At 34.1% G+C, this 14,299-nt stretch overlaps 1 protein-coding gene across 1 annotated transcript; it reads left to right on the top strand.

Moving 5' to 3' along the window:
- Positions 1–13,346: 13,346 nt before the first annotated feature.
- On the top strand, positions 13,347–14,043 carry LOC131630927 (cell wall / vacuolar inhibitor of fructosidase 1). The gene has a single exon (XM_058901674.1). The coding sequence runs from the start codon at positions 13,431–13,433 to the stop codon at positions 13,980–13,982; it is 552 nt and encodes a 183-aa protein (XP_058757657.1). The 5' UTR covers positions 13,347–13,430; the 3' UTR covers positions 13,983–14,043.
- The last annotated feature ends 256 nt before the right edge of the window (positions 14,044–14,299 follow it).

Raw genomic sequence — 14,299 nt, 5'->3', positions numbered from 1 at the left:
TTATTTGTCAAAATCAATATTTTTTTTTTTAGTATTCTAATGTCGCAAGTTTTAACCTCATCCTTCAAATCAGAAATCATCTGCACGAAACTTAAGGTATAATCCCTCAAATCAAAAAAATTTAACACGGTTATCTAATCATCATAAGTGAGTTCGAACTCAAAACATCTCATTAAACCAAAAAAAATCATCGTCACCACATAGTTGTTCTAATGTTACTTTTATTAATTGTGGGGTATGGAACATTAATTAGGTGTGTTGAAGCTACTAGAACTAGTGAGGTTCAGAGAACCAAAACAAAATATAAATAAAATGTTTTTTTGTCTTTTTCTGTCCAATGTTAAATACTGATTTAGGTTAGTGTTATTTAGTGTAAAGTTGTATGGTTCTATTTCTATTTCAGAATAAGGGACCCCTTTGGCTGCAGCTTTCATTTCTTTGGCTTCTTTTGATTCCAACCACAAGAAGCGAAATGCTTCTTTATAAAATTGGTTGGTTCTGAAGGGTTGAGTGAAGAATGTGAAGTCATCGATAAATAATATTTTATAGACTAAACTAGTATTACTGGTACTATTCAATGAGTAAAAATAATAACATTTCTTTGGTGCTGATTCAGTATGACGGTTTAGTTTTGATATATAAAGTGGTTGAGTTTAATTTTTTGCATGAGAATGCATGCTTTAGTACTCCCCTCTATCTAATTAAAAAATATATATTTCCTTCTAATAAATTATACTTATTTTTAACTAGCAGAAAAATAATACTCTATAAACAATGAGATTAAATTGTGAAGGTTTGAAAACTGTTCATTTAAAATAAAATATGCTTTACTTTAGAGTTGTACTTTCTCGCGTCCCTGTATTTGATGGAGAATTCTCGAACGTGGGTAACCTTTTTTATTTTGTCGATTAGATTTGCAGTGCATTTTAAACCTATCTCGTCTGATTCCTCGGTGAACTGTGCTGGACTCCACGAGGGCATCTCAATTTCTACGAGCAGCATTGCGTCCGCCCTATAGACCATGGAGAACGAGGTTTTCTTGGTTGTGGAATGCGGTGTGGTGTGGTGTGACCATAGTATCTCATGGACTAGTTCCACCCACAGGCCTTTGACGTTATCAAGTTTTTGTTATCAAGTTTGTTGCTCCTTTTGGATTGGTTGCATCATGCAAAACAACATAGAGTGTACAAGATGGGTTGGTGAAGAAATGACACATGTGGGACATGATGTTCTAACAGGTGTGACACATCTGACCCCTGTTGCAGTTCAAGCTTTGACGTGTTTTCTATTTGAATTGTGAGTGTGTTTTTGGATTCGTTTCTGATTGATTTGTTGTGGAGCTATTTTGGAAAACAAATATTAACAAAATTCTCACTTTATCTGCTGATCAAACCTTATGCCCATTAGAGGAAATTCTAGCAGAGGAATTCTAGTTAAAGAGATTCAATTCCATTGATGAAGACTATGCACTTGATTGAAGATCTTTAGTGCTTGGGTTTATATTTGAGTGTTTGGTTGTGTTGCTTGTATACCACTCTAGCACTTTAATTCATATCTTAAAACGTAGAGTTAGGTTTTTTAGTTGATTTGTAATTCTATATTCTTTAAGTTGTTTATTGAAGTTAATCACTATGGTTACTTATTGAGAGAAAGTGAGAGGTGTTCTCATATTTAGGGGGAGTCCTAAATAGAAAGTCATTAGGTAATATTAGGAAGAGACTGTGAACAAGGTGTGTTCATGTAAGATTAAGTGTACTAATACTATTGATAGTGAATTTCCTTTCTTGGGTTGGATGCCCCTAGATGTAGGTGTGATTTGCACTGAACTGAATTAAAAATTATTGTGTTCTTTATTGCTTTTCTGCTTCATCATCTTATACAAGTTAAATTGTCATAACTTGGTTGTACACATTGTCTCAGACATTGTGTCCAACATCTATCCCCATGAATATAATTTCAATTGGCATCAGAGTAGACACAATGTTCTCCTTTGGGTGAGCTTTAAAGAAGATAAATTTTGCACAGATGGACAACACTAAATATGGAGGATTAGTCAATAGACCACATGTATCAGATGACACAAACTATGATTATTGGAAAGTCAAGATGGTTGTTTTTCTTAAATCGATGTACAACAAAACATGGAGGGCAGTTGTAAAAGGTTAGAAACACCATGTGATTACTTCTCAAGATGGAACATCAACCTTAAAGCCATAAGTTAAGTGGACTGATACTGAAGATAATGAAGCTCTTGGAAACTCGAAAGCTTTGAATGTTATCTTCAATGGTGTTGACAAAAATATGTTCAGATTGATCAACACATGTAGCGAAGTCAAAAATGCTTAGGAGATTCTCAAAACTGCACATGAAGGCACAATCAAGGTTAGAATGTCAAGGCTGCAGCTCCTCACTACAAATTCTGAGAATCTAAGAATGAATGCATATGAATCTATTTCAGGCTTCAACATCAAAATGTGTGACATTGCCAACACTTCCTTTGTTTTAGGAGAAAAGATATATGAAGAAAAGCTGACCAGAAATATCCTTAGATTTTAATCAAAGAAGTTTGATATAAAGGTCACAACTATTGAAGAAGCCTAAGATCTAAGCAGCATCAAAGTCGACGAACTCATTGGTTCCTTACAAACCTTTGAGATGGCTTTAAATGACATGTCTAAAAATAAGAGAAAAAATATAGTTTTTATGTCAAACATTAACGAGGATGAAAATCAAGGTGAAGAAAGTTTATCAGATGACATATCACTTCTTAGTAGAAATTTTAATAATTGAAGAAACTGAACAACAAAATGGAGGACAAATGTCTCGTACAAGGTGTCAGACATCAGTCCCCAGATCAAGAACAAAGATGAAGACAAACCTAATGAAGGGTTGAGTACTCCTAGTGCTCATTCTATATATTGGGTTGAGTACCCCTAGCGCTCCTTTCAATATAGTTATTTTGTTTATAAAAAAACAAACAAACTAAGGGGTTTGTATCATCGAATGATCAGGTCAGAGTATTGACCGAGTACCCCTAGTGCTCCTTCTATATATTAGGTTGAGTACCCCTAGCGCTCCTTTCAATATAGCACTAAAGATTAGTGTTGATAGTGTTAAGCTATGAAATTGTTATTAGTCAATACAAACAAACATTTAATCTCACTGATCTTTTAATTTGTTTGTCTATATAAAGTTGAGTTGAATGACTTATTTACAAATGTTCAAATGAAATAGGCTTTTAAATAGGCTAACAGATCCAATCAGACCTTTAAAAAGGCCAGACTCAGGCCAAAAAAATAAGCCTACGATAGGCTACAAGCCAAACTTAGGCTTTGAATTTTTTAGCTGATCAGGCTCAGGCTTAGCAAAGCCTAACTCGACCCAGCCTATTCCCACCCCTACGTACGAGCATGAATATAAACGTTGGTGCACATGCACGTATAAGCTCGGATATGAAGATTTTTTCAAACCTTGGATATGGAGAGATATTATAATACCCGATCTAAACTCTACACATTATCATCCATTTTTTTTAAATAACCAACATTTTTTTTTAAAAAATCCAAAATAATCACTTTCAAAAAATGTATCAATTTAATCATTTTTATTAAAAAAAAAAACAATTTGTCACACAAAGGAGGCGCCACTTTGTGCGACGCGTACACTTAAATTAGAGAGAAGGGGCCACACTGTATGGCGCACACTCCTGTATCATGCCATGCAGTATGGCGCATGCACTTAAAGTTTATGTGCAGCAGTTGTTCAGTGCGGCTACTCGGCTATTTTGGGCTTTTAATTTTTAATTTTTTTTAATAAATAAATGTATATAAATAAAAATAAAATTATTATAACATTCATTTGAAAATACTATTAAAAAACACTTGGATAATTTTTTTATCGATGTCCTCCACCCAAACGCCCGCAAGTAAAATAAACACGCCTTTCTATTTGCCTTCGAGGTCAAAATCAAAGACCTCGTATTTGCCCTCCTAAATTTGTTGAAAGTGTGGTTATTCTGACAATTTTTAAAAAAAAATACGAATTATAAAAAAAATCTTATTATCCTACTGGTCTAAAATTAACTACAAATTAAGCTAAATTTTATAACAACTTTCGCTCTATTTAGTTATAAGACTTATAAATATCTCTCAATTAAATATTACTCGTTTTTATGATTTATAACAACTCTTTTACATTTTTGGAATATATCTTTATATTATAATTTAAAATCATAATCTTTTTTATCTTTTCATTTTTTTAAAATACTTTAGTTTGTATAAAAGAAATTAAGAATTTAGCCCCTATAAGCTACTGAGTCTGACTCCGCCCCTAAACAAGTTGGTCTTAAAATTAAGAAATAAACAAAAACATCTCTAACATTGTAACTAATTTGTCATATTAGTTCAAATGTTATTGTCTATCAAAATATATATTAACCATGATAATATTTAATAGTTAAATCTCAAAATACTGTCTAGAGAATAAGCATGACTAAAACAACAACAAAAAACTATAATTTCAAAAGTATGTATTGTATTTTAATTGCAATTACTAACCTAAAAGTATATTTTCCATAAAAATAAAAACACGTGATAGAAAAACACTAATTTCAAAAGTATGTATTTGTATTTTAATTTCAATAACTAGCCTAAAAGTATCTTTTTCATAAAAATAAAGGAAAATTCTTTGCCCACCTCCCAACCTTCTATGCCACCTCTGATGAAAAACCACATATACCCCTGATTTCGGAAATGCATTTCCGAAACGTAAGAAAAAGGTGTTTTCGGAGATGCATCTCCGAAAGCGCCTTTTTTTTTCAAAATTTGACTTATTTCGGAAATGCATTTCCGAAAACACCATTTCGGAAGTTCATTTCCGAAATATTGCGCGTTTTGCAGATTAAGCAAAACAGCCCTCCTCCCCCATTCATTTACCCTAATTCAACATCAAACACAACCCTAGAGAAATTTTGTCCAAACACATCCAAGGCTACATCAAAGGCTCCAATTGGAATAACCTTGCTATACTATATTCAAAAGCCCTCCAATCTCTTCAATCGGTAAGCATTTCGAGTTTTAGATCTATGATTAAAATTCATATTAGCGTGTTTACAAATAGCAAAACATGTATTATGTTAGGTTGGTACTGATATTTAGGGTGTTTAGAATGATTAAACATAGTTTTGAAGTTTGTTTTTGGGGTCTGCCATGGAAGTTGCAGAAAACTTCCTCGCAGGGGTGTTTCGGAAGTTCATTTCCGAAAACACCTCCATTCCCAGTTTCGGAAATGAACTTCCGAATTGTAGCAGAAGTGCAATTTTTTTTAGTTCTTTATGTTGTCTCGCATATTAATAGATTTCAATTGTTTTCAGGAACATGTCAGACAACCAAGCACGCATCAGATAGGGTAGAGAGACCCAGACTGCGTCGGCTAGACGCGAGCGGGCGGCGGCGCAGCTGGCGTCGACACAGGGACGGGGGCAGGGCCGGGGACGACGTGTGCGAGTTCCCGTGGAGATGGACGAGGGTACCTCTACATCTGGATCGTGGAGTCGTCTGGCTCGGGTATCTTCTTCCCGCCAGCGAGAGGAGGAGGAGGAGGAGGAGGTGACAGTGTCATACCACGAGGCGGAGGAGGTACCGGATGTTGACCCTCCACTCGAGGAGGAGGATGAGCAGGAGGAGGGCTACCCGGGAGGGCCCAGTGACACTTCCGTGCTGCTTACCTACCACGAGCACGTCGCTCGGCGTATCTGGGAGGGAGAGGTATTTTTTTATAATTTGCCCGACTACATTATTTAACCGTTTATAATTTAGACGTTTATTCAATATTTTCTTAACGGTCTATTTAACATACTTTTTATTTGTTTTTTTGTAACAGGAGAGAGAGCCGTTGAAAATGGTGAACCACGCCCGGAAGGTTTTCAGTCTGTTTAAACCGACTGCTGAGTGGTTTAACGACGCGGTGAGAGCTTCAGGGCTTAGTGGGCTCTGCATGACAGGGTATTCCACCATCAGCCACGACATGCAGGGGGCCTTTGTGGAGCGGTGGCACAAGGAGACGTCTTCTTTCCACTTAACGGTTGGGGAGATGACGATCACCTTGCATGATGTGCAGTGTCTTCTCCACCTGCCGATCAGGGGGGCGCTGTTGCACCACTCCCGGATCCAGAGGATCGAAGCCAGTGAGTGGATGGCGCTCTATTTGGGTATGGAGCCCGAAGTTACTCACTTTGAGTGCATCACGACCGCTGGGCCTCATATCCGGTTCACCACACTGAGCACTTATTTCGAGCACCACCTGGTGGCGGCGGCCGAAGCCGAGGATGCGGGTGACGACCTATTTACACATTATCACCGTGGTTGTGCTCTCCGGTGCTGGTACATGCAAGTGGTAGGCGCTACGATCTTTGTGGACAAGAGTGCGAGGTACGTCGACGTGACCTACCTCCGCTACTGCATGAACTTGACCACCGTTCACCAGCGAAACTGGGGGGCAGCTACTCTGACATACCTATACCAGAAGCTGAATGAGGCTCCAACTGGAGGACGAGGCAGTTGACCGGATCCTGCACACTACTTACGGTACATTTCGTTTTAATTGTTTCGTATTTATTTATGTTTGTATTTATTTTTAATACATTATCGTGTTTGTGTTTCAGAGCTGGATCATCTCTTACTTCTCCCGCATCCATGTTGAAAGTATTTGTGGGTAAATATTTTCGGTAATATATCGTATCCACAGGGATTGGTTAATATCACTGCCGTTCTATAGTTGTTTATTTTGAGTTAGGAAAATTGAGTTTGGTTTGTTTTATACTTCTAATATCAAAAGCAAATAATAAAATAAAAGCAAGTAAAAGACTTTGTGTTAACAATTAAAGAAAGATGTTGAGCCTTTAGGGTTCATCAACCTAATCCTATACAATTATTAATTATTCACAATAGAACAATCCTTTGAATCATTATCTTCACTTATCCTCAAATAAGATTCCATGTCTGCAAATCAAATTAGATAACTTTTACCGGTATGAGATTCGATCTCTCCAAATATCAATAACGATAATAGTATTTAAGAACGATAATTATGAAAACCCAATTACAATTCCATCTCTGCAAATTGCAATTGAATCAATATAGTAACCTAGGGCAAAAGTTAAATCCTTTCTTTCGATCAAAGATTCAACGATAATTTAAGAATAAAAACAAGGTTTCTTATTGATAATGAATTCAAATAATTGTTCACAGGAATTAATCAATGGTATTGTATATTCATAGGTTAACTACTACCTTAAACTCAACAAGAGGAATTTAGCTCTCCATAGACATGAAGAACAAACAAAGATTAATGGAAGAATTCATCTTCATCAAAGGAATGTCTTCGCTTGATAGAGAATTGGTCTTCTATTGATGATTGTGGCTGCACCTTCAGATTGCTCTCCTAATTTCGCTCTTGCCAAAGTTTTTTCCCCTTTTCTCTTGGAAGCTAGGGCTTTTAAATAGAAGTTTTGGGCTTTTAACGCCGAGGCCGCGGCGCGGCATCGGACTGGCGCGGCGCGATCACAAACAGAGACTTTGGCGCGGCGCTGGCTAGAACTCCCGCGGCGCGCCCTTGTCAGACTTCAACTTTTTTGCTTTGCCTTTGAGACTTCCAGCTTCCTTTCCTCTTCTTGTTTTCCTAAAGTTTCAGTTCAACTCTAAACCTGCATAACTAACACCCACAAGTGATTCGATTTGCTTTATACATGAACTAAACTTATTCAGTTCAATTCTTCATAAAAACCTATGGATTCATCACAATTTGCATTAGTTTAGAGAAGAAATCACTTATATTAACACATGAATTTACCATTAATTTACTCCTAACAATCCACGGCTTCCACATTGATCTTGATTACGATGATGCCATGCCCAGGGCCGTCAGATACGTTCTCCAGAGGGGGAACAATGCAGTGGGACCATACCGTGGGTACCTGGACCGCACGATGCATGATGATGTCACTTGGAGGCCATTCAGCGACTACACTCATATTGTCCCCTTTGACGACATATCTTTATATTCTGGCTGGTTGGCATGCGGGACCAGCACCATAGTTCGGTATCTCCCTGAGCGGTGCATGCGTCAGTTCGGATTTGTGCAGATGATACCCAGGTCACCTTTTGAGGCTGCTCCCGACACAGTGACCCGAGTGCAGCTCACTACCATATTTGAGGATTAGGAGCATCATGTGGTACCGGAGGAGTATCGTCGCATTCGGGTTGTATATATTACTATTTTATCATATTAGTATTTTCTGTTTATATGTCGCTTATTTTATTTGCCGTCTTCCTTTAATTAAAAATACGAGACTGTTTCCAAAAACATAAAAAAAACACAGTTTCTGCATAATTCGGAAGTTCATTTCCGAAACCCCCCAAAATCTAAAAAAAAAAAGGTGTTTTCGGAAATGCATCTCCGAAAACACCTCCCATTTGGTGTTTTCGGAGATGCACTTCCGAAGTCTGAAAATTTTTTTAAAAAAAATACTTCGGAAATACATTTCCAAAGCAGGGGTAAAGTGGGACTTTCGCTGGGGGGTGACCCCCATAGGAAGGTGGGTAAAGAAATTTTCAAAATAAAAATAAAATCCTTAGAGCACCTATAATTTCATAGCGTTTCCATCCAAATATAACATGATAGTAGTGGCTTAGTTGAAGATTTGATGCGTATGTTTTGATCTTTAAAAAGATAAAGATTGTTATCATATTTCTAGAATAATATACATGTAACCATGCATATTTTGATCTTCTCCTAAAGTATCAACAACTCTTTGATACGCAGAATAAGAGACATGATATAATATCTTTATTATTTTTATTTCAATTTAGTATTTGATGACAATATGATAAGTTAATCATGAAATTTATCTTATTCTGTCTCACTTTTAAACTGTTATTCTGAATATGAGTTAGGTTAGAATCCACCAAGATAGAAAAGAAAATAACTTACTAATTTACTCCTATAAAATATAATTTAAAATAAAAAATTAAATTAGAAAAATACAAATAAAGATTAATTTGATATTAAATTTAAAATATTAATAAATATTTTTAAAAAAATATATATGATTGTCATAAGATCATTTTTTAACTTTATATAATTTAAAAAATTAAAACCTAATAGATTGAAATATTTAAAAATAAAATAATTATTAAAATTTTAAAAATATGAATACTGTTATGAAACTAAATAAAACTATATTGATATCAAAGAAAGGAAGAGAAGAGAAAAAATAATATTGTATTATCTTCTTTAAAAATCCATTTTACATTGCAATGTGGATCTTATTTATAGGACCTAAGGGAGATGGAAAGTCACGTCAATTAGTAAGGAATATGAAATGAAAAAGAAGAATAAGGATGTACATCCATTTTTATCTTTATTCATAACAAATACTAATTTTATTTTTTTATCAAATTAAATATATTTTCTTTCAAAGATAGTTGTCATTTATATATTTTTATTTTACTTATCTATCATATATAATAGAATTCATGATTTTTTTTAAAATTGAAATTACTTACTCAGTAGTGTCAATGGTTTTTTTTATAAAAATTATAAAAAATTATTGGCTTTTTTATAAATTTGTAAATTTTAAAATATTTTACAAAATAATTTACAAAAAATATAGTTGCTTTACAAGGATAAACTTATCATATATATATATATATATATATATATATATATATATATATATATATATATATATATATATATATATATATATATATATATATATATATATATATATATATATATATATATATATATATATATATATATATGCTAGCAACACTCTCTCCAACATTCACTTTCTTATTGGTTGAAACATGTGTGGGTCCCTCACTTTAGAAATGGATCACACCTAAAGTGGTAGGACCCATACATGTTTCAACCAATAAGAAAGTGAGTGTTAGAGAGAGTGTTGAAAAGAGAGTGCTGCTAGCATTTCTCATATATATATATATAAGACCAGAGGGGTTTTATATATATAATATTTGGTATTCTGTGTGAACCAAACATATGATATGATAAGTCTTATCATGTCTATATCATATACTATCCTTATTCTGTTTTATATCCTATCATGTCTATATCATATCATATCATATCCTTATTCTACTTTATATCTTATCACGTCTCTATCATATAACCCTTAAAGTTTCATCAGTTTCACAACTCTTCAATTGTTTAAGTATTGTGGGAGATTCTCCAATATGGATTTCAGATCTACAAGATAAGTGTACTCCATGACTCTAGATTCAAGTGAGGCTTTTGCACTGTTGAAGTAGACAATTGCTACATGCCAATATATGTTCATTCAGGTGTGATGTGATTTTGTTAAACAGATAAGATGGGGACCCATATTTATATAAGTTTTAGATCAATATGGACCTTAGAAACTCAATCCTGTCTCAGGATATATTTTTTGTATGTACTTTCGGATACACCCTATTTCGTTTAATGGGATTTGTGAAATTAGTGTCTGGAACTACATTTTTGAATAAACTTCTATTCGTATATTTTTTAACATTTGGAGTGAATCCGAAAATATATTTTCGGATTCACCATAAATAGAACTTGTTTTACATACAAAACTTGTTATAGAATATTTATTCATTAGTAACTCAAATACAAAGCTTTCAAGCATCAATCTCCGATCCTTTCAAGTTTGATGCTTCTTAAGCGTTGTTCTTTACTTGTTGCTCAAGCTACCATGGTTATGGGTAGCTAAATCCATCCTTGTGTTAAGATTATAGGTAGTTAACCTTTATTTGTATGTATTTATTTAAATATTTTGTATGTGAACAAGTTGATGATCAATATAGATGTTTATATTTGTTTTAATCGATTTATTTTGGTTTGAATCATTATTGAAAGATAGTTTTTCAAGTCTCGACCTAAGTTTTCATATATTAACAACCAAACACTAAAAATAAGTTTGTGAGTTGATATTCGCTAGTATCAAGCTTTCAAAGTTATCATATTGATAGTTAGCGTGATATATCATCTAAGGATCAATATGGTAAAACTCACTATATCATTTTAGAGATAAAACGTATTGAGAGGATATGTGTTTATATTGATTGAAAACAAGTTCACATGATTTATTAAGAGAATACGTACAAACTAGGTTAATAAACCCTAATCTTGACATGCTTTTACAAACCGTCTAAAACCTCAACTCTTTTTACCGTTAATTGACACTTTTCATGCAATTGTTATGTTGTGAAACTAAAACCCTTTTTGATCCTTTGCTTAAAACAATTTAAACTGTAGAATGGCGGTAGTATCACCCAGTCCCCGTGGATACAATAAAGAAAATACTTACCCTGTAAAAGTGTTTCAACAATGTTGATCAAGCTCGGGAGCAGACTCTCGTTATGGAAAGGAAAGCGTGCCTCCTTTGGTTATCGTTTGGTGTTGATTGATTCGGTGCTTAACTCAGTTCCATTGTTTTACTTTTTCGTTTTATAGAGCGCCAAAATTTGTGTTGCATGAGATTACCAATATTCAGAGGGCATTTCTTTGGAAAGAAGAGGAAAACAGACGTAGGATCAATTGGGTTTCATATGAGGATATTTGTAGGTCCAAATGTGATGGAGGGTTGGGAATAAAGAACTCTGAGTTATTTCTTATGATCCTTTTTTCAAAATGGGCATGAAAGTTCATTTTGGACCAATCAGCTTTAGGGGCTTATATTCTTTCTTTTTTCGTTATGCGATATTAGAAGTGTTTTACTTGAGCCTTCTCAGTTTGTTGGTATAACTAATTCATCTTTGTGGTTTAGGGATTTAAAGGCGATAATGGGACATTGAGGGGCAGATTATAACTGGTTTGGCAGTCGCGTCTCGTGTAAACTTGGTAGCAGATTGCTTATTGATTTTTGGTGTTATAAGTGGATTAGTATGCAAAAATTTGAAACTAACTTTTCCTCTTTTCTTTGATGATGAAGAATCACCGATATTATAATATTCAACATGAGCAATTATTTCTTTGATCCGTCGTGGTTGTGAATGGAAAACGAGAACGAGTTAATCGAAATCTCGTAAGGAATTGTGGTGTCATTGGTGCTTTAGCGCTCTAGTTCGACGCCACAAGTTTTACCTTCAAACACTCAGACACCAACATTAATAACTATCAAATATTGATATTTTTTTAAAGTTGAAAGTATATATCTTTAATGTTGATAATGTTAAACTATGAAATTGTAATATTTGACTCGGATCACTCGAATATATATATATTTTTTAGATAGTCGTCTAATTATTAATTTTTATAATATAATAACGATTTTAGATATATCTCTTTTTAAAAGTCTCACATATTATTGATTGTGACTATTGACGGTGCATAGGGATGGCAGTTGAAAACATTTCTAATGGACAACCACAAAAATTATCCACAACTGGTAGAGTAAGAATCTAAAAAATGGTTAAGGGCATGAGCACAAACAGTTGCTCACAAAAATAAGCAAGTATGAGTGGGGATACAAGTACCTTAGTACCCATCCCGCCTCATACCTGCAAAATATATATTTATATAAAATATATTTCGTATTACCTCAAATGTATTTCTAAACGCAACGTTCATTATTCCGGCTCAAAAACCAGATTAATGTGAGCAATGAGGAATAAAATACATGAACTTTACCTTAAATTTCAATTTCTTTTACTTCTTTTGATGTGATAAAATGCAAGAATTATTTTTGGAGTGTAAAACTTGATTGAGAATGAAAGAATGTTTTTTAAGGATTTTGCGAGAAGAAGGCTATTTAATCCTGAGGAAGAAGAACATGCATGATAATGTCTTATCAAATTTCTATCGTGACATTTATAAAAATATACTTCTAGAATTGTGGCTGAGTTGTTAAATTAAAAGAAATATATTTCTGAACTAAATTTTTAAAAATAAAATAAGTCTCACTTAAAACGTATTTTGGTAAAAGTGTGCGTCAAATAATACATTTTTGAATTCTCAAAAATATTTTCAAATTTTAAAGGATGATTATCCTTCACTTAAGTAGTAGGAGAAGCAATTCCCAAATATTATCTAGAATGATCTATAATTGGCCTTTTACAACCACATGGAAGTAAAACCAGAACAGAAGACACTATCAACAATAAACAAGGCATCCGTGACATGAAGAGGATTTAACCTTAAAATCACTACTATGTACATCAAAGCCCATGGTTACAACAAGCAACAAACAACTTACACGTGACAATCATAAATAATAATTACACAAAAAATAATTTAAAAAGAACAACAAAGTGATATAAATTACCCAAATAATTCCAACCTTAAATACCAGCCAAGTAAAAACATTACTCATTCATTCCATCATTCCACAAAAACAACACATTCTTGATTCCTAGTCCCAACAAAAAATGAAGAAAACCTCAACATATGTCACCTCTCTCCCTCTTCATATTCTTCTCCTCTCTTGTTTCCTTCTTCATCTCACTCAATCCTTCCCTCTTTTAAAGGATGATGATTTGGTCGACCAGATATGCAAAAAAACACCCTTTTACGACCTATGCAGCACCATCTTACACGCCAACCCTCTATCTCCCACATCTGATCCTAAAGGCATGGCTCTCATAATGGTCAACGACCTCTTGGCAAATGCTAGTGACACTTTGAGTTACATTGAGGAGCTTATCAAACAAACATCAGACAAAGATTTGGAGCAACAGTTGGCTTTTTGTGCTGAGTCATATATTCCTGTTGTGAAGTATATTATTCCACAAGCAGCTGAAGCTATAAGCCAAGGTAGGTTTGGGTTTGCAAGTTACTCTATTGTTGATGCTGAGAAGGAGATTGGTGCTTGTAATAAGAAATTCTCAGGGTCTAGTTCAGTGTTGGGTGATAGGAATAGTATTATGCAGAAGCTGGTGGATGTTGCTGCAGCCATTGTAAAACTATTATTAAATGGTTGATTTTGTTTATTCTTGCTAGCATTCAAATATTCAATAAATAAATATTTTGGATTATGGATTATTTTGAGTTTATACAAATTATTATAACTATATTATGAGGTTGGTTCACTTTTAAAACCAGACAGGGACTTATTGAAGTATGGTTTGGAAAGTATTATAGGTGTTTATTTGGTATGTGAAAAAGATTGTTTTGTCAACTTCAATTAATTTTATGTCGGGTCAGAGAAAGTGAGGGAAGTTCACATGGGAAATCACATGCCTATATAAGTTGACACGTATGAATACAGTCCAAAATGGTATGATTGGTATTCCAGCTG

This window comes from Vicia villosa, linkage group LG1 (genome assembly GCF_029867415.1).
Source record: "Vicia villosa cultivar HV-30 ecotype Madison, WI linkage group LG1, Vvil1.0, whole genome shotgun sequence".
NCBI lineage: Eukaryota > Viridiplantae > Streptophyta > Magnoliopsida > Fabales > Fabaceae > Vicia > Vicia villosa.
This window is presented reverse-complemented; position numbering and strand designations above follow the sequence as displayed.

Excerpts from the sequence above, each read along its gene's own strand:
- LOC131630927 (XM_058901674.1), top strand. The coding sequence starts at position 13,431 with ATGAAGAAAACCTCAACATATGTCACCTCTCTCCCTCTTCATATTCTT.